Source organism: Camponotus floridanus, unplaced genomic scaffold (assembly GCF_003227725.1).
Source record: "Camponotus floridanus strain SB8 unplaced genomic scaffold, Cflo_v7.5 scaffold165, whole genome shotgun sequence".
In the NCBI taxonomy this organism is placed as follows: domain Eukaryota; kingdom Metazoa; phylum Arthropoda; class Insecta; order Hymenoptera; family Formicidae; genus Camponotus; species Camponotus floridanus.
The window spans coordinates 68,555-88,024 of record NW_020229287.1 but is presented as its reverse complement, the minus strand read 5'-3'; the positions used below and the strand labels follow the sequence as shown (position 1 = coordinate 88,024).

Genomic DNA, 19,470 nt, shown 5'->3' with positions numbered 1-19,470 from the left:
AACCTTATTAAGGTTTTCGCGTTATTAAGGGTCTCCGAAGAACCTTATTAAGGTTTTCTCTTTATTAAGGGTCTTCGGAGAACCTTATTAAGGTTTTCGCGTTATTAAGGGTCTCCGGAGAACCTTATTAAGGTTTTCGCGTTATTAAGGGTCTCCGGAGAACCTTATTAAGGTTTTCGCGTTAGTAAGGGTCTCCGCAGAACCTTATTAAGGTTTTCGCGTTATTAAGGGTCTCCGGAGAACCTTATTAAGGTTTTCGCGTTATTAAGGGTCTCCGGAGAACCTTATTAAGGTTTTCTCTTTATTAAGGGTCTCCGGAGAACCTTATTAAGGTTTTCGCGTTATTAAGGGTCTCCGGAGAACCTTATTAAAGTTTTCGCGTTATTAAGGGTCTCCGGAGAACCTTATTAAGGTTTTCGCGTTATTAAGGGTCTCCGGAGAACCTTATTAAGGTTTTCGCGTTATTAAGGGTCTCCGGAGAACCTTATTAAGATTTTCGCGTTAGTAAGAGTCTCCGCAGAACCTTATTAAGGTTTTCGCGTTATTAAGGGTCTCCGGAGAACCTTATTAAAGTTTTCGCGTTATTAAGGATCTCCGGAGACCCTTAATAATGCGAAAACCTTAATAAGATTCTCCGGAGACTTTTAATAACGCGAAAACTTTAATAAAGTTCTCTGGAGACCCTTATTAAGGTTTTCGCGTTATTAAGGGTCTCCGGAGAACCTTATTAAGGTTTTCGCGTTATTAAGGGTCTCTCGAGAACCTTATTAAGGTTTTCGCGTTATTAAGGGTCTCCCGAGAACCTTATTAAGGTTTTCGCGTTATTAAGGGTCTCCGGAGAACTTTATTAAGGTTTTTGCGTTATTAAGGGTCTCCGGAGAAACTTATTAAGGTTTTCGCGTTATTAAGGGTCTCCGGAGAACCTTATTAAGGTTTTCGTGTTATTAAGGGTCTCCGGAGAACCTTATTAAGTTTTTCGCGTTATTAAGGGTCTCCGGATAGTTTTATTAAGGTTTTCGCCTTATTAATGGTCTCTGGAGAACCTTAATAAGGTTTTCGCCTTATTAAGGGTCTCGGGAGAACTTAAATAAGGTTTTCGCTTTATTAAAGGTCTCTGGGGAACCTTAATAAGGTTTTCGCTTTATTAAGAGTCTCGGTAGAACCTTAATAAGGTTTTCGTTTTATTAAGGAACGGTTCGGATTTTCCTTATTAAGGATCTCCCGATCTCGCGAAATCATACTTCGCTATTCATCTCATCTTTTCGTTCGATGTATCTTCATCTCTTTTTTATCTCTAATATTAATTTATATTTTATATATATCTGATAATATAGACTTTTATAATATACATTGGCCTAGAAAACTTTTACATTATTGTTACATTTTTAATACTTTTCGAATTACAGATATGACTAATATGAAAGACTATTTCAAAAACATATATTTTAGTTATTTTTTTATGGCTAAAATTAAATAATAAAAAAAAGTAATTTATATAATAAAATCAAAAATTATTAAATATTCACATTACATGTTATTATTATTATATTTTAATAACTATTTATACTTAATAATAAGAGAGAGAGAGAGAGAGACCACAAAATTTATTTATATTAGAAATTTATTTAATATACAAACGTTTTGCTTTACAACGCTTGTGTTATCGAGATTCACGTAGCGTGGAACACAACCCGAAATTGTGTGTTTCCTACTGAAAACATTCGTAGTTGTGACTTCGTGGTTCATGTTCATGTTTTATGTTTATAGAGGACGCATCACTTTCAGGTATCACCTAAAAGCGGAGCATGACATCTCTCGTTCTTCTCTCTGTTCCTTATTTCTCTAAAGCTGTTCGTGTTGTACACGAGTATATACGTGTCACTCAGTCAACCCGGTATTTGTTCGCAAGAAAATTTTGGATTTTTATTTCCTAATATCTTAGAAAAACCAACAAATATGACAGCATTAGCAGTATTACATAAATTTTGGTTGGAATATGCGAAAAATACACCTAAGAAACTCAAAATTATCGATGCGTACTTATTGTACGTGTTTCTTACGGGTGTTACTCAATTCATTTATTGTTGTCTTGTCGGCACATTTCCTTTCAATAGTTTTCTCAGTGGTTTCATATCTTGTGTATCCTGCTTCATTCTAGGAGGTAATGTGTTATTTGTATCATTTTATTTGCTCTGCATCTTTTTTGCATGCTTCAGAAATTATTTAATCAATTCTATGTCATCAATTATATGTCTATTTGAAATATTTTTGATATATATATGTACTAAGAACATATTAAATATATTTTATTAAGAACATATTAAATATATTTTATTAAAAAATTTTTATTTTAGTAGCCATATTCATCTTCATTTATTTTCAATGAATTGAATTGATTGTTGCATAATCTAATATTTTATTACACATAAAGTAATAGTCTCTTGATACATAATTTGTAAATGTAAATATACATATATATATATATATATATAAGTGTGTATATTTATTTTGTTTCAGTTTGTCTTCGATTGCAAGTTAACCCACAGAATAAAAGTCAATTTCACGGCATAAGCCCAGAAAGAGGATTTGCAGACTTTATCTTTGCACATATTATTTTACATATTGTTATAATGAATTTTATTGGATAAAAGGTACACAAGATACAATATGTTTATTAAAATAAATCAATGTATTATGTATGTTAAAGAATATATATATTTCTGATATATATCATGCTTTTTTGTATTTGTGATTATAATTCATAATTATTTAATAAAATTAATGAAAATAATTGTTTTTTCTCTTCTCTTTTTTTAACGGAGAGATAATATATGAAATTATTTTACCATCTTGTTTATATTAAATATGCATGTATATAGATTTATATGTAAATCTTTGTATAATGAATAAAAAAAGAGGTATAAAAATGCTTTATGTGCAATATAAATTTATTAGATGATATATTCTTTCAATACCCAATTGTTTAATTGCACATATATAGATGTAATTAAATGATTGAGAATTGGAAAGATTGGAAATTATGCAAAACGAAAAAGATTGATTCACTATATATTAAATGTATGTTAAGAATTATAAGAGTGCTATAATGTTTCTGAATAATGAATGACGTATATATATATATATATATATATATATATATATATATATAATTAAATATATTAGAATATTAATACATATCAAATATTACTAAATATTTTTTCAATAATAATGTTAATCAAAATCAGTTTTTCTATAATTACAAATATTATATGTCACTATTAATTCTTATGTCTATACTGGATGTATTAAAAACTGTACAGACAAAATAAAAATAATTTTTCTTAATATAAGTTAAAAATGTTGAGTAACATTTTTTCATACAAAATTAATTGGAAACAAAGCCTTGCGTGAAAGTTTTATTCTATCCTTTTTGTATTTACTTACTATTTGTATAAAGTCTCCTCTGTTTCATTTATTGTTTTATATTTCTTATAAATATATAGAATTTATATATAATATATACTATAATATACATGTTGATATATATATTTAGAGAATTATGTTATTGTTTTTATTCATAAAATTAAAAAGATTGGTTTTTATTAAGGTTTTTAAAATAATATTTTTATGTAATCTTTTAGTCATCTACTTCTCTTATTATTTTAGCATACAATAATAAAATGTATTTATTATATACCAACAATTATATAGGAATTTTTATATATTATTTAGAATAGGTAAATATAACTACAACAATCTATAATACATTTTATTTATCTTATTGATTGTGTACAATGCCAAGTGAAAGATAAATATAACATTAGAGAAGATATAGGACACCTCTCATATTTACAAAGTGCGTAAGGAAAAATTCATAATCTACTAGATATAACTTTTTGAGAGATTTAGAAAAGCATTATTGGACTGTTTTTTTAACTTAGTACCCTTCTTCAACCAGCTAGATATTATATTTCTTAGAAATAATATAATTCAATTAATCTTTAGTTGTATGAAAATATTCATTTCTAATTTTCCATATTTTATTTACATGTGAGGCAAATATAATAAAAATATAAATTAAATTATTTTAATAATTTTTAATGAGATTTACTTTTATGAAATAATATAATTTAAACATTTTGAGAAAAGCAATTATTATTAATATAATATTGTAGGGAGGCGAGAGAGTTCTAACAAAAATAATAAATTTTATACAATATAAAAATTACAATGAAAAAAATTGCCTCAAACAAAAATTATCTTACAATAGTTTATCACTTATTTCCCATTTGTATGCAACTCTTACACATTGATAAAATAAATATTTTGATGAATGCATATAGTTTCAATATAATAGTAAATGTCCGCGCTGATTTTAATAAAATAAATTTTTCCTCATTTATTAGGTGTAGATTTACACTAATTTTTATAATGTACGAATATTGTACAGATAAAATGATCTACAATTTGCAATCTTAATTTTAAAAGATATTTTGATGAATTTGAAATCTATTTTCTTTGAGCGAAAATGTTAAAGCGTTTATAATTTAGGAATTACAAATCAATGAAAAAAAAAAAAGATTTTTCAAACTTTAAAGAAATGAGTAGATAACGATATAATATTTAATTAATTTTAAATGAATTTTGAAAAATAGAACTTTAATTAAAAAGTTGATTATTAAAATATAATATTGAAAATTTCAGAAAACCTGTCATTAAAAATGATTGCGAATTGCAGAACATTACATATTTATATCCTACAAATATTTTTGAATATATGTTATGAATGCGTACATGTGTGCATATACGAATATACATAAATCTTTGTGTCACAAATTCTATCACATAATCATAAATTTGAAACTGAAAGTGTAGATGTTATTAATATTAGATTGTTGATGTTATTAATATGTAGATGTAATTAATAAGCCGTAAAATATTAAAGTATATATATTCTTTTTTTCTCGAAAACGTGTGTATATGTGTGTGTAAATGTTAATGTGTAAAATTAAAAATAATGCTCAAATACAATAAAAGTTACTCATTAATTATTATATAGAGCTTAAAAGATAATGTTTTATATTAAACTTTTTCAGAGATAAATTCCCTTTACGATGCAAAAGCAATGAAGAATAATTTTTAGTTTAAACAATATTGAACAACATGATAAATTATGTATCTTTTATGACTAATATCGCTTTTATATAAGATTATATGACTATAATTTAATAAATTTAATAAATTCTACTATTAGGATAGTTTCTTTATATGCTATTATGATAAAAATAAATATATAATTTTGATGAGCTTAATTTCTGGTATTATAGATATGTGTGACAAAGAATTTTCTGCAAATGTCGCATTTTCTTTATTTGTGAATAAATGTTAGGATTATTATTGGGTACTTCTAATATAAAAAAAATCTGAACTCTATATAAAATTTTACGATTACGTTTTTTCAATTTTAAAAAATTGAATGAAATTTTCAATTTTTCAATTTTATATTCAATATTATTAAATACTCCATGAAAATATTCAAATTTAATAAATTTCCAGACTCTATTCCATATTATACATGAAACCAAATTTTACACAATATTTACAATTTGTTATTTTAAAATTTTTGTGAAATAATTTACATATACTTTAGAGAGAGAAAGAGAGAGAGAGAGAGAGAAAGTATAATCATCAATTTTAGATTAAAATATAATAATATGAATTTTACAACAAAATTTTGACAAAGATACAGTCAAATTTTAAGGAAACATTTCCGAATATATAAATATAAATATAAATATAAATATAAATATATATATATATATATATATATATATATATATATAACACACATCAATTTTGTATGTATATGTATATCCAATTCTTTTTCTTTTTCAAGCAATTATTAAAATTCTACTAAGTATAACTAAATCAATGCTTATTAAATTGGCACATTTCACACTTTCACTTCACTTATGGCACTAAATACATACATTAAATTAAGATTTGGTATAATTATTACAATTAAAGATTATACTCTGATGTATTTGTATGTAAATTATTTACTGTTATCTTAAAAATTATATGAGGAGTATTGTACAAGAAAATTAAGATAATTTAAAATAAGATTTTAATCTGTTCAAAAGTGAATGACAATGCAACTTATATAAGCTTTATCAAAGAGCCCTTAATAAGATTAACTGTATCTTCTAACAATTTATTTTCTAAACTGTATGTATTATACATCACTGTAGGCATTAGTAAGTTTCACCAATGGTATGGTGTTTAAGTAAGATTGCGTAAAAATCTTAATCTTTCATCCTCTAATTTATTTGACTCATTGTAGATTTTTCATCACTACAACATTGAGTGGTTAGCACAATGTTAATAATCGTTTATGAGTATATCATTCACAACCTCTCGATATTCTTAGCAAAATTGTCATGCCTAATCTCTTGATTGTGACTTTAACTTGCCGTTTCTTTTTTTTCTTTTTTTTTTTTGGAACATTAAGAGCACTAATTGTTAAATACGCAAAACATTTTTCATTACACTCTTGCTGTATTTAATGATCAGTCATCAGCAAAGAGTACATATGTTGTCTATAATCTTGTTTATCTGAAAAGAAAAAATTTGCAGCCTGCCAATTTTACATCAACTATAAAACACTCTAAACTGAACTAAATTCAAAATAATATAACAAATCTTATATGGCTGCTTTTATTTTATTTAAGATATAATATTTTCAATATTCATTATCTATAAATTTGTCGATTCAATTTCAGATTTCCGATGCTTCTCTAGATATCTTCTACGTGCTGTTAATCGCATATGTTCTTTTCGTCGTTGAAGTATAAGTTCTCTTTCAGCAGAGGATTTCGAGAAACGTCCACCAAGATTGGAAGGTTCTTCTCCACTACAAAAATAATATGTGTGTGCATATATATATATATATATATATATATATATATATATATAAATTTTACTTAAGAAATGATTATTAGCTAAATTATTAGCATGAAACATTTTTTTATCTCTCTAGGTTCTTGATTTTTTATTTAAGATTCCTAATCTCCAATATATGCATTTAAAACAATTATGTAACAATTATGTTTATATTTGTTCAAATAATATCAGTTTATGATGTTTCTTTAGAGAAGATTTGATATTTTTTAAATTTCTAACAAAAGTCGTTAAATAAACTAATAGCAAATAAAATAATAACAAATTCATACGTGTAATCAGAACAATTATTAATAAATAAAAATGCTAGGATATACAATATTTTCTATACAATAATTTATTTTTTATATTTTAAATATAAATTATTTTTTATATCTTCATTACCTATCAGCAAATGGAATATCGAATCTAGGATCCGACGAATTTTGGACTGAAGAACTAGGCATAATATTTGTCATGCTCATTTGCGTCTGTGGGACGGATTCTGCTTGTGGTTCTTCGATTACATGATGCGGTATAGTTAATACTCCATCAAGTATATTTTCAATTGTCCATTCGATTGATCGAGTCATTCTAAGATCTTCCAGAATCACATTGCGAGGATAATGAGGGAAAAGTTGCTGAACCTAACAAAGAATGTTTTTTTCTTTTTTGTTATTTCCGCAAATATAGTTACTTAATATATATTGTGCTCTCCTTTTTAGAAATTAACAATTAACAATTAATAAAATAAACAATTTTTATAAAATTTTCTATAAAATATTTTGTATAAAATAAAAATTCATATAACTCAGTCTTATACAACTCAAAATTTAAATTTTATAAAAACAAATACCTGTCTTGCCATAGCGTCCATCTGAGAATTAGTATGTGCCAATGTAGAGATGTTACCACGTAGTCTGTTATGTGAGACTTCGACGGAAAAACTAGGTAACCAAGATACATATCTTGAGCCGTCGAGAAAGAGAAAAAAATGATTGCCATTTCTTCTTGTAGGCGTCTGTGGTTCAGGTGGTATTTCCGGAGTATTCTCCCTATGATTTGCTTGCATACTCAAGGCCAATCGGCAAGTGGGACACGATGTGTCCTGTTCTAACCAGGATTGTAAGCACGAATTGTGAAACAAGTGTGCGCAGGGTAACTTACGAGCGCTTTCCATTTTTTCCCAACATATCGCACAATTATCAGAGTTCTCGGCTAATTCATCTTGCGAAGCCATTGGATAACTAAAAATGCAAGAAATTACAACTATTTCAAAAAATTGTAATTTCATTTTTTTAAAAATTATTAGTTTTTATATGTTTCGTGTATACGTCTTTGAATTTACTTCAAATAATTCTAATGTTATGATAAAATTAATAATGCAATCACACTAATATTATAACATAAGTATATTACATACTTTTGCTCCATATGATTTAATACAGCTAAATAATTCCTGTGCTTCGTGATTCTCCGTTGTATCTCGTAAAATAGATATCTAAGTTGCATACAAATCACTAATGATGCCATGCTCAGAAAAATGTTACTCCATAAAAGCATGTGACAATGATGAAGAAAGTCGACTGCCAACACAATCAATTCCGAAATTAAATCCGTATAGTAAGTCAAAGGACCACGTTTATCCCAGGAGCGTTGTGCTGAAGTACCAGCGCCACGTGTATCATACAAATGAATTACATAACGTAGCATCACATGAATAGTACGTACTCCAAGCAGGATGCACTGTTATAGACCGGAATAAATAATCATTATAAACTAGATAAGATTAATCAAGTATTAGGTTGCTTTTATGTAATAAATTTTGCATTTCTCTTTCAATCTTATTTTAAAATGTAAGAGATTCTTAAATTATAATTGAGAACCAATTTGATGTAATTTAAATAAAGTATAATAAAATAATATAATAAAATATATTTTTTATATTTAAAAAGAAATGTGATTTTGAGTTTTTCATTCATTTCTACATATTATTTGTATCTGAGCTTTATTTGTTTAAGAAAGAACAAGAAATACATGTATATAAATTTTTTAATATTATTATTACATTATTAACAGATTTTTAATTTAAACAATGTTGAATTTGAAATTAATACTTTTTCTTGACGAAAAAAACGTTTCCAAATTATAAGCAATTTGAAAACGTTTTTGAAAGAAAAAAAGAAAAAAAAAACTTTTTTGCTATAAACTCTAAACTAAGCTTCAAATGAATTGAAAAATTATAATAGTACTTCTTAGTTATTTTTAAACACACATTATCTTTTATCACATTATCTTTTAAACACACATTATCTTTTATCTAGAATTTTAATCTTTTTAATTTTGTATAAATAAATAACATTAAAAATTGAATAATATTCTGATAATGATGACTGTATACAGTGCTACGATTTACCTCAGCTGCCATAAAAGCAAAAGTGTTGAAAGATATGAAGAAAAAGACTGCTGCAGTACATAATAGAAGCATGAATGAAGATAGAGCAAGAATTGCCGCCAATAATCCGAGAAGTCGTGCATGACTCCATCCTGGTGTGGTAGGTGAAAAAGATAACTGAAATATAAAAATTATAAATTGAGCATTATTTTTCTTGAAATGTATAACAATTTATTAATTGTTAAATCTTAAATATTTTTAACCAAACATTTTAAAATATGTACCAACTTTTATCTTACGTTAATATTTGTATATGTGAGTGAATAAATGAGCATGTGTATGAGTGAGTGTACATGCACAAATTACTGAGCGTGCATGCGTGTGTGCGTAACTAAATGCGTAATAAAAAATGTTTTTATATTTTGCAAGATGAGAGGTGGCTAAAATATTTCTCTACGATACTTTCATTTTTATTATTATACTCACGTATTCAAATCGGTCCTTGCAAAGCTGACTAAGAAGACTCAGAAAGCCGAGTGCCGTAAACCATGCCCACCAGAGTACGACCTCATCCATGTATTGTACATTCAAAACGCCAAAAACAAAAATAAATTTGTAAAAAACAAAATTCCAAAATTTATCCTTCAAATGTTGTCTTTCCGAAACACGTAGTTCGCCAAACACAAGCTTCTGAATAGATTTGCCAAGAAGAATCAACACACAATAAGCCATGTTGATCAAAGTCTATGGATAAAAAAAGGTTGTTATTAAATATATAATAGATATATCATATGAAAATATGTAATTTATTAGAAATATCTACAAAATAAAAAAAATATATATTATAATTTTCTTAAAAAATTTCTCGCATTTATACACGTACACAGTTATATTCTTCAACATAATTCGAAAATATTTAAAATTTTTTAATAAAAATTTATTAATTGGCATATGAATCTTGTAAATCTAATTTCAGTCCTTTTAGTAATGATAATTTTAATTTTTATACATAATAAGAAATAAATTATAAGAAATAAATTATACATTTTAATTAGATTTTAATTCATAGTTTTTTTTTCCACAACTAGCTCTTGGTATCTTATGCATATTAAAAACAAAATAAAATAAATGTTTTCTGATATGTATGCTACACAAATAATGAATAGTCGCAATAACTATATTGTTTGTTGCCAACTAGCAAAAAGGCCATCTAATTTTAAAACTCAAATTTTCTGTTTCAATGTCTGCCAAATATTTCGAAATATGTGAATTATTTAAAGTGCAAATTGTTGGAAGATTTTGACGTGAAAAGTTGAAATACGTCATAAAATAGAAAAAGAAAATTTTAATAAAATTATGCAAATTATTTTACATTTATTTGATATTAAATTAAATTAAACTTTTAAATATATTATCTTTTTAATATTATTATGTATTGAAAAATATCGAATTAAATATATGAAGACTTTTTCACTTTATCTTGCTACACAAAAAATAATTTTTTAAATTCATAAAATATGTTTAATTTTTCTAATACATCAGACAATGTTAAAAAATTACATAATGTTGTATAATATACTGATTACGTACTTTCTCTTTTCGCACAAAAGTATTTCGCAACGGGAAATATTAAACACAATATTTTAGATAGGGTAATTATGATAAGTGTATTAGTATTCATTAATAATGACTAAATTCGCTCAATTACTAAATAATATTGTTATCAAATAACAAGTGCAATAATGTGGAATCCTTCATCTCGAAATAGTATTTTATTTGAACTTTTTCTTTTATTATGTTGTGTATAACACAGAAGCAAAGTATTACATTTACATAACACAAATGCGGAACGTGGAACACAAGTTTTGCATTAAGAGTTTCCTAAATATAGTATAATGCATAACTCAGTTTAGAATATCTATTCAATATAGCTAGACATAATCGCAATAGTTGCATAATCTTGAACTTATAACAAGATACTTAATGTTATGAAATAGAAAGAAGAAAATGTAGTGTTCAAGCTGTTGTGTAACAATCAGGAAATATTGATTTTTTTTTCAAATAGAAAAAAAATCATTAGACATCAGAACTATCGATTTTATTTAGATCGCATGATGCAAATACATTAATATCATGTAAAACTGTTATTAAATTTCTCCTTACATAAATCATCTGTTTAATCGTCATTTTTTCACGATATATAATAATTAATGCATCTTTACTTTATTATTAAAAAAAAACGAAAAATGTTTAAAAAATTTCATAATTTTTATAACTAAAAAGTAGATGATATAAAGGATTTTTATAAAATTTTGTTTGCTATACATAATAATATGTATGTGTTGTAAAATTTAAAAGTACATATACTTTAGATATTGGTAGAATTTAGAAGAACATATTTCAAAATTTTTGATTATCAAAAAATCTTTGAAAAATGCGAAAGATTCAAATAAGGAATACATGAAAGATTTAAATACATATACGTATTTTATATTTAAAATACATGTTTTCAAATTCAGTAATTTTGAATAATCATACCCATATGCAGACAGGTTCATCAACCATACATTCTAAAAGTTCTTTGAAATGCATGCCAAGACTTCTCGGATCCGTCGGATTGATTTCATCTCTGGTTATAGCATCGATATGCGTGTGATTCGTTCTCCAAGCAGGATCCTTGATTATTTGAGTGGCATAATATATAGAACAGGATAATATGGCGAAGCTTATGGTGGTGTATAACCGGAGGTTCGGAACCGGTAATCGGTCTAAAAATTCCATCGGCATGATTGGAAGAATTTTGAAATATTTCTAATCGTTGAAGCACCTTTTAAATCTGCAATCAAATTTAAATTGTATTAGATTTTTAAATTCAAAAATTATTTCCTCTTATAAATCTTATACATTTATTTGCAATTAATTATGATAATTTTGTAATTAAGTAATAATAAAGATTTAAAAAATATTTATAAACAATTATTAATTTTTATTTGATAACGATATATTTGCAATAAAATAGTTTTACACATTTTCTGGTATTCACATTGAGAGTCAACTTAAAGAAAAAGATGTTAAATACATTTAATATCATTTTCCTTAAATTAAATAAGAATATGATATGAAGAATATAATATTAAATAATTATTTAGTCTATATTCTATTTCTAGTACATATGTATATTCATTAAATTGTTCTCTAGTTTGTTGCTCTATCATTATCATAGAAATTTTATTACTCATAATAATGTGCAATTTCTATATTTTTCGCAATACATATAATCAACACAAATAATCAATGTACTGCATTCTTTTCAACTAAAAAAAAAATTGAATTTTATTAGAATGTTGAATTTTTGGCACACAATGATTGTCAAACCAATAATTATAAAATATAACTATAAAAATTGAAGAAATATTATAAGGAACTATATTATAAGAAACATTTATTAAAGATAATTTAGAGATATCACATAAAAGTTATAAATAAGTTATAAATAAGTACATATAATAGTTATATATTATAGCTATTATGTATTTCAAAACATTATATTTAATGCAACTGCATTTTGTGCGATATCTCTAAATTATCTTTAAAAAATGTTTCTTAGTATTATAATATTTCTTGAATTTTTATATTTTACAACTATTGATTTAACAATCATTGTGTGCCAAAAATTCAACATTCTAATAAAATTTAATTTTTTTTTAGTTGAGAAAGAGAATGCAGTACATTGATTATATTATACATACATATATATATATATATATATATATATATATATACCCAATATATATAACTAATAACATCTTATGTCTCCCTCGAAACCCTACAAATTTTGTCTAAAACATTTTTTTCTAAAACCCTATTACTTTGAGATATCAGCCCGTTCTAACTAAAATGAGACACCCTATATATATATAGAATTTTAACAATAATTATTTAATCATATATAAATATATATATCGTAAAAACAGTTTTATAAAATTATTTCCTAATCTTATTTCTATATAACTAATTGTGAGTACAATAGTTTAATCCTTAGATTGAACAGTTTTGATATTATATTGTACGGTCCTCGACGATGCACATCGATTGACATGTCGAGTCACAGGTAGAAAGCGCCTTTCACGCAGCAAAATCGGTAAAAGGGTTAACGCAAATGTATTGCTACCTACAAAGCGTATGAACAAATAGTACGTGAAATAATTCGATTCGAGTGAATATTTTCACTATATTGACTTTGTGATTTTTTTTAATCATCAAACATTTTATACATATAATTAAATTTATTTTAGATATATGACCTAAAATTATCATGTTCTTTTAAGGAGGAAAACCACTGTGAAAATTTCAAAATATCGATTTTTTTTTTACTTTTCCGAAAGTGTCCAGTTTTGAAAATATGCCTGTCAAATTTCATAGGGAAATAATAAAAATTGACGAAGATATGTTCATTCTAGTGGCAGGTATGCGATCTTCTAGCACATTATTGTTACATTGTCCAATTTTTCGACTTTATTTCTAGAAATAAATATTTGTAGATTTCAAAATCTTTAGGAGATCTTATTTAGAACGAAGAGTCATATCTTAATAGGGAGGATCATATTTCAATAAAGAGTATTTTAAATAGCGAAGCAAAACCGTAAGAATTAGACATCTAGATCTTGAATATTCTTTAATCGAATATGTGCAATTCGTTTACGATTTGCTTGCCATTAGAATTATTTGTGATTATAATAATTGCAGAAGATTCTTTTCTGCCATAATGGATAAAAAAAATGATAAAATACACATATCACGCTTGAGAAGAGATCGAAGAAGCTAAAAATCTTTTTGGATTTTACATATATGGCCTTAGAATAAAATGTTTAAAAGTAAGTTAAAATACATTCCAGATTTATAATATAAAAAATCAATTTTAAAATTTTAAATGCGTTTTTCTCGAAACTATATTTTTCGAGGTGACATTGAACATCGATATTTCATTTCCTAATAACTCGATTTTCTTGAAATTAAAAAAAAAATATATCTATCGAATTTTTTCGTCATTTTTAATTTATATTTAACTGGCAGTAAAATATATAATGAGATTGGAGGGGAGAGGTAATCTGATAACTCACATTGCCAATTGGCTAGTCAAACACTAGAACTTTCTGATTGGTCAATTGTGCTAGTTACTCTACTAGGCATCGATCGATATGTGTGGATGCGTGCTAACAGCACCCTCTTAATAGCGCATATGACAATGTAATTCTTTTCTAATTAAAGTTACTATTTGTATATAAAACTAATATGTATTATTATTGAAAAAAACCTATATAAATTAATTTTTTATTTTTAAATTAATTGTATGTTGTCACGATCAAGCTCATTTTTTTAACAAATTCGCAAAAAATTGTGCCATGTTGCACCATTGGAAAATTTTCACAATTCTTTTCATTTCTTACCTAAAATAATTGTATATATAAAATGAAGAACGTAAATAGTTTTGTAACATATTTATCAAATTTTTATAGCTATTGTATAATTTCTACAATTATATATACGGTTATAGAAACATAATACAATTATACACACACATACAGACATTATCCCATTTTAACTTAATTAGATACTGTAATATCTCGAAAACAATGTATTAAAAAAAAAATTCAAATAAAAGTTGTAGGGTTTGGAGGGGAAAAAATGATGGAAATATTAATTGACTTTGAGGGTAGGCGTTAAGGCCTCCCCCATATTCCATGTAAAAAGTTAAAAGGATAGCCAAAAATTGAATAGTTTATATTTAATTTTGATATCTTATACTTTAAGTTGACATAATTTTACACCAACTATAAAATATTTCTAATTGTAAAATATTTATTTTTCGACTATCTTACTTCACATTTATGCACAGAATAATGAGAAGAATCAATTGATGTAAAGAAAATACATAATTGTTCTTAAGAAAATATAAATCTGCAACAAATAGCTACATTTTTTTTAACATTTTCGAATTCTTGTTATTTGTGCTAGATAAACGCAACAATTTTTCTTGATAAAAAAATATCATGAATTATTGATTTTTAATATACAATAGAAATTTGAAAAACTAATTTTTATTTTTATCTTTGATAATTCATGACATGAGTTATGAATTATGTATGTATTTTTTATACTATAAAGACTGCACAACATTTAACAAACATATTTAATATTAGAACTAACAAATATCTCCCACTTTTAAAGTTTTAATCATAATTTTTAATCTCTGTGAATTTCGATACTTTTTTGATTGGTATATATTCGACTTTGTTAATACAATTTGTGGAATTGGATTCATTATATTACAATTTGAAAGCTATGAGAATATTTCATATTCGTAAAAACTTATATTCATAATCTCTATTACATATTAAAAACCAATGATTTGATGACTCTTTATTATAAGAAGAATTGTTATACTCATCCAACACACACACAAAATTCGATAAATTCAAAAATATTTGTGCATTCCACCTTTTTGAGCAGATTTTTAATCAATCTTTACAATTATCTGTATTTTTCTGTTTATTCTTTTCAATAATTAGCACAATATATTATAACCTATAGAAATTCAATAAATATGTTACAAAATTATTGTGCTATTTTTATGTTTACACATTTTTTTTAACTAAAAGGAACAGAAAATAGCGAGATATTTTAACAGCACAAGCTTATGCTAATTTAAAAAAAAATGACCTGAATATGAAAACGCGTAAAGCTAGTAAGAGTTACATTTTTAAAAATTGTTTCTAATAGACTTTAAATTGTATTAAATAACGTAAAAAAACTAAAAACATAAATTAATTTATACAAATTTAACACAAAAAAGAATGATTAGAAAATTATTAATTTAAGAAGATGCGAGTTTATAGTCTTTCCTGATAAAAAAAGAAACATCAATGTAATATAATAAAATTTTATCGTTCGTAGCATAAATCTTATTCGACATATCGGTTTAAAGGACAAAAAAAGAGAAGGTGCAGAAAAATGTAAAAGTATAAAGAAGTATATGAAATAGATGGCCACATACACAATGATACCAAACAAAATTACCCTTCGTGGCTGGCGTCAAAACACATTTCCTTAAATGTGTCGCATAACCAATATCGTCAATGCTGGTGATAGTTATTTTTGTCGTCTGTGTAGTTGTCGGAGTAGCACTCTGTACGTATACACTTATGCACAGTTAAATGAGAAATGAACGATGAACACCGGTTCGCGAACCATACGTGACAATAAGAACAAGCAAGATTAAAAAAGTCTCGAAGGCGAAGGGAAAAAGAAAGCGAAAAAGATCGCACGAGAGATAAGACTCGTCGTTACGAGGAAGTGGGAAGGGTAAGATAAGCTAGAGACGGAGCATGGCGGAAAGAAGGAGAGAGGTAAAATATGACTTCCACGTCGAGAGAGACAGGCAGGGTTTTGTTCTCGACATGCATACGCGATGAATAAACTCGAGTCTTTTTCCGAGGCTGGCTCCTTCCTTATACGTCGCCGTTATTGCGGGCCCGACAGATGACGTCTGACGTACATCGCGAACGTATCGCGAAATCTCGATGGAAGACCTCGAAACTCGACGCGACACAAGTGCGCCTCATCGATTAGCACGACGGACGGATAGGCGAATATTCTCTCTTTACGTTGCCGTAGATACATCTGCGATATATCCCTCACAATTTGCGCGATAACAGTGGGTAACGCGGCATATCGCGCCTCGCGTCGTCAACCGACCGCTAATTCACTGCTAATTGCAGTTAACACACCGGGACTATCGGGACCGGGAGCTTAACACCGCACGCTGTCGGAAAGGAGACTGAATGCTCGATCGGTAACGCGACAGCGCAAAGTCGTACGTAGAGACGGCGGGGGCGTCCCGATTGACCGCAGCCAATTATATCGACCTATGCCTAGGATAACCAGCAACGATTAACCAATCAGAGAGTCCTATTTTGAATTGGCCAATTGGCGACGTGGTCAATCGGATCCCACCCAGAGGCGGCCATTTTCAATTGGGCAAACTACTTGGGCGTTTTCGATTGGTCGGATTTAATCTGCTCCAGGCTAGTTTACAAAACATCATTGACCAATCGCGGCTGTTTAAAGAACGGACTTCAGTCGTATCACGCCGCGATAAAGAACGCTCCGGTGTCACTAGCGTACTACACTAGTGCAGAAAGTTCAGTAACAAAAAACTAACCTATAAAGTCGGTGATTCTTCTACTCTCCTCGCGAAAGAGCTAACGTCCTTATCTCTGATTTTAAAACGAGTTTTTGTGAATTTTAAGCTTTCAACACATCACATTGGACATTATACACGTTTCAACTACACCTCTCTCTAACATTCGTGTAACGTATCAAACATGTAACGGTAAATTTGCGATGCAGTAGGGTATGTATGTACAATTAAAGACTATCTTGTATAAATTTACAATAATATAATTAAAATAATAAGACAGTTATTGTTACAAGTTATTATATATAGTTAATCAAATAACGCTAATAATAATTCGTAAAATTAATTATTTTCTTTATTTATGTTAAATTGCGTAAATTTATACAATCTTTTCTACTGCATTCAACTAAATTCATTATTCAAATTTTTTTCATTTTTTCTTTTTTTCAGAATTACAATAAAGTGGAATATTCGTCGAACAGAGAGATTGACAAAGATCTAGCGAATTGTGCGTAAGAATGTCGCAACAAAGTGCTATCGTGCAAACAACTAACACAGGTTCCGAGATGACACCCATGCTCGGAACTTTGCAGTCTGTAGGTCCTAATAATCAGGCATCCTCGGTTCTGCCCAATATGCAAAGCAATGTCAGTGGCACCACGACAACTACTATAGCACAGACGCAATCTCAACAAACACAATACGTTTCGCAGTCTCCGAAACAAGTATTACAACAATCATCCACTCCAAGTTCCTTCAGCGATTTTCCACAAGTATGTAGTCTATGTAAACATAAAAATAAAATCTTTATATAATTTATTTCTTATATACGCTACTTATAATTAAAAATGATTAGCATTGTATCTTATAATACAAGTTTCCTTATTTACCTTGTGTATTATGTAATATGATTTATCACTTTGTTTTAATCACAGTCATCTTAATGTATTATACTTTTTTAATGTAACATTTAGCAGCATTTACTACGTGACTACTATTATTATACTGTTGATTTTAGTTTTTAACAAAAACAAGATTACAAGATTTGGTAAGGGAAGTAGATCCTACCGAACAGTTGGATGAAGAAGTGGAGGAAATGCTTTTACAGTTAGCGGACGATTTTGTAGAAACAACGGTAAATGCAGCTTGTCTATTGGCTAAGCATCGTCATGCGAATACAGTGGAAGTTAAAGATGTACAGTTACATCTGGGTGAGTCATATATTTTGTATTATTTATAATACACTATTTAAAAGAAAATAGATTATAAATTAGAAATATAAATTTGATTGCTCGTTGTCTCTTTCAAAATAAATTTGTCCTTGTTCATATGTTTTAAGTCTTTATACTCACTTCAATTGTTCCATTTAGTTTTCAAAAATTATCAATTAATTAAAACTATTAAAATTGCTTAATTTGATACTATTTTTAAACATTATACATCATTATCATAGCATTCTTATCAAGAAAGTTTGTTTTTATAAGTTTCATTTATATTATGTCTTTATAAATTTTGAGTGCTTTAAAATATATTACTTAAAAAAAATTTTGTTCACTGCTATAAATTGCACAAAGAACACTGATGCTATTTATATCTGATATTTTAATTTTTAGAAAGAAATTGGAACATGTGGATCCCTGGTTTTGGTACAGATGAAGTACGTCCATATAAACGTGCTACTGTCACTGAAGCACATAAACAAAGATTAGCACTTATACGAAAATCTATCAAAAAGTATTGAATCATTTCTAAGTTACATTTCATTAATTTTAATTATCAAACTATTATATCTTGTATATTTTTAATTACTGTTGCCTGATAGTTTAGAATAATTAAAATATTCATCACACATCAATTTTTTTCCACAAAAGTGCCAATATTATTATAGTTTTACAATAAATTATAAAAATGTATTTGTGTTATGAAAAAATGTAAATAT

General features: G+C 26.9%; 3 protein-coding genes across 6 annotated transcripts; 2 read left to right on the top strand and 1 right to left on the bottom strand.

The window, feature by feature from the left end:
* Nucleotides 1-1,840: 1,840 nt before the first annotated feature.
* Nucleotides 1,841-2,728, top strand: LOC105254808 (dolichyl-diphosphooligosaccharide--protein glycosyltransferase subunit DAD1). The gene is made up of 2 exons (XM_011263719.3): nucleotides 1,841-2,161; nucleotides 2,518-2,728. Exons 1-2 carry the CDS (start codon nucleotides 1,957-1,959, stop codon nucleotides 2,646-2,648), a joined length of 336 nt encoding a protein of 111 aa, XP_011262021.1. The 5' UTR covers nucleotides 1,841-1,956; the 3' UTR covers nucleotides 2,649-2,728.
* A 3,382-nt stretch (nucleotides 2,729-6,110) lies between these two features.
* Nucleotides 6,111-17,184, bottom strand: LOC105254809 (E3 ubiquitin-protein ligase AMFR). Of its 2 annotated transcripts, none has more exons than XM_011263721.3 (8): nucleotides 16,389-17,184; nucleotides 11,873-12,170; nucleotides 9,821-10,078; nucleotides 9,356-9,511; nucleotides 8,363-8,685; nucleotides 7,796-8,186; nucleotides 7,345-7,586; nucleotides 6,111-6,913 (listed from the first exon to the last, which is right to left on the bottom strand). In XM_011263721.3, exons 2-8 carry the CDS (start codon nucleotides 12,119-12,121, stop codon nucleotides 6,757-6,759), a joined length of 1,776 nt encoding a protein of 591 aa, XP_011262023.1. In that variant the 5' UTR covers nucleotides 12,122-12,170; nucleotides 16,389-17,184; the 3' UTR covers nucleotides 6,111-6,756. The 2 variants fall into 2 exon arrangements, with proteins under 2 accessions (XP_011262023.1, XP_011262022.1); XM_011263720.3 differs by having other exon boundaries at nucleotides 16,412-17,184.
* A 365-nt stretch (nucleotides 17,185-17,549) lies between these two features.
* On the top strand, nucleotides 17,550-19,400 carry LOC105254810 (transcription initiation factor TFIID subunit 12). 3 transcript variants are annotated; one of them, XM_020028614.2, is made up of 4 exons: nucleotides 17,550-17,704; nucleotides 17,982-18,304; nucleotides 18,550-18,742; nucleotides 19,145-19,400. In XM_020028614.2, the coding sequence occupies exons 2-4, from the start codon at nucleotides 18,050-18,052 to the stop codon at nucleotides 19,270-19,272; spliced, it is 576 nt and encodes a 191-aa protein (XP_019884173.1). In that variant the 5' UTR covers nucleotides 17,550-17,704; nucleotides 17,982-18,049; the 3' UTR covers nucleotides 19,273-19,400. The 3 variants fall into 3 exon arrangements, with proteins under 3 accessions (XP_019884173.1, XP_025262962.1, XP_011262024.1); XM_025407177.1 differs by having other exon boundaries at nucleotides 17,550-17,751; XM_011263722.3 differs by having other exon boundaries at nucleotides 17,550-17,747; nucleotides 19,145-19,399.
* Nucleotides 19,401-19,470: the final 70 nt, after the last annotated feature.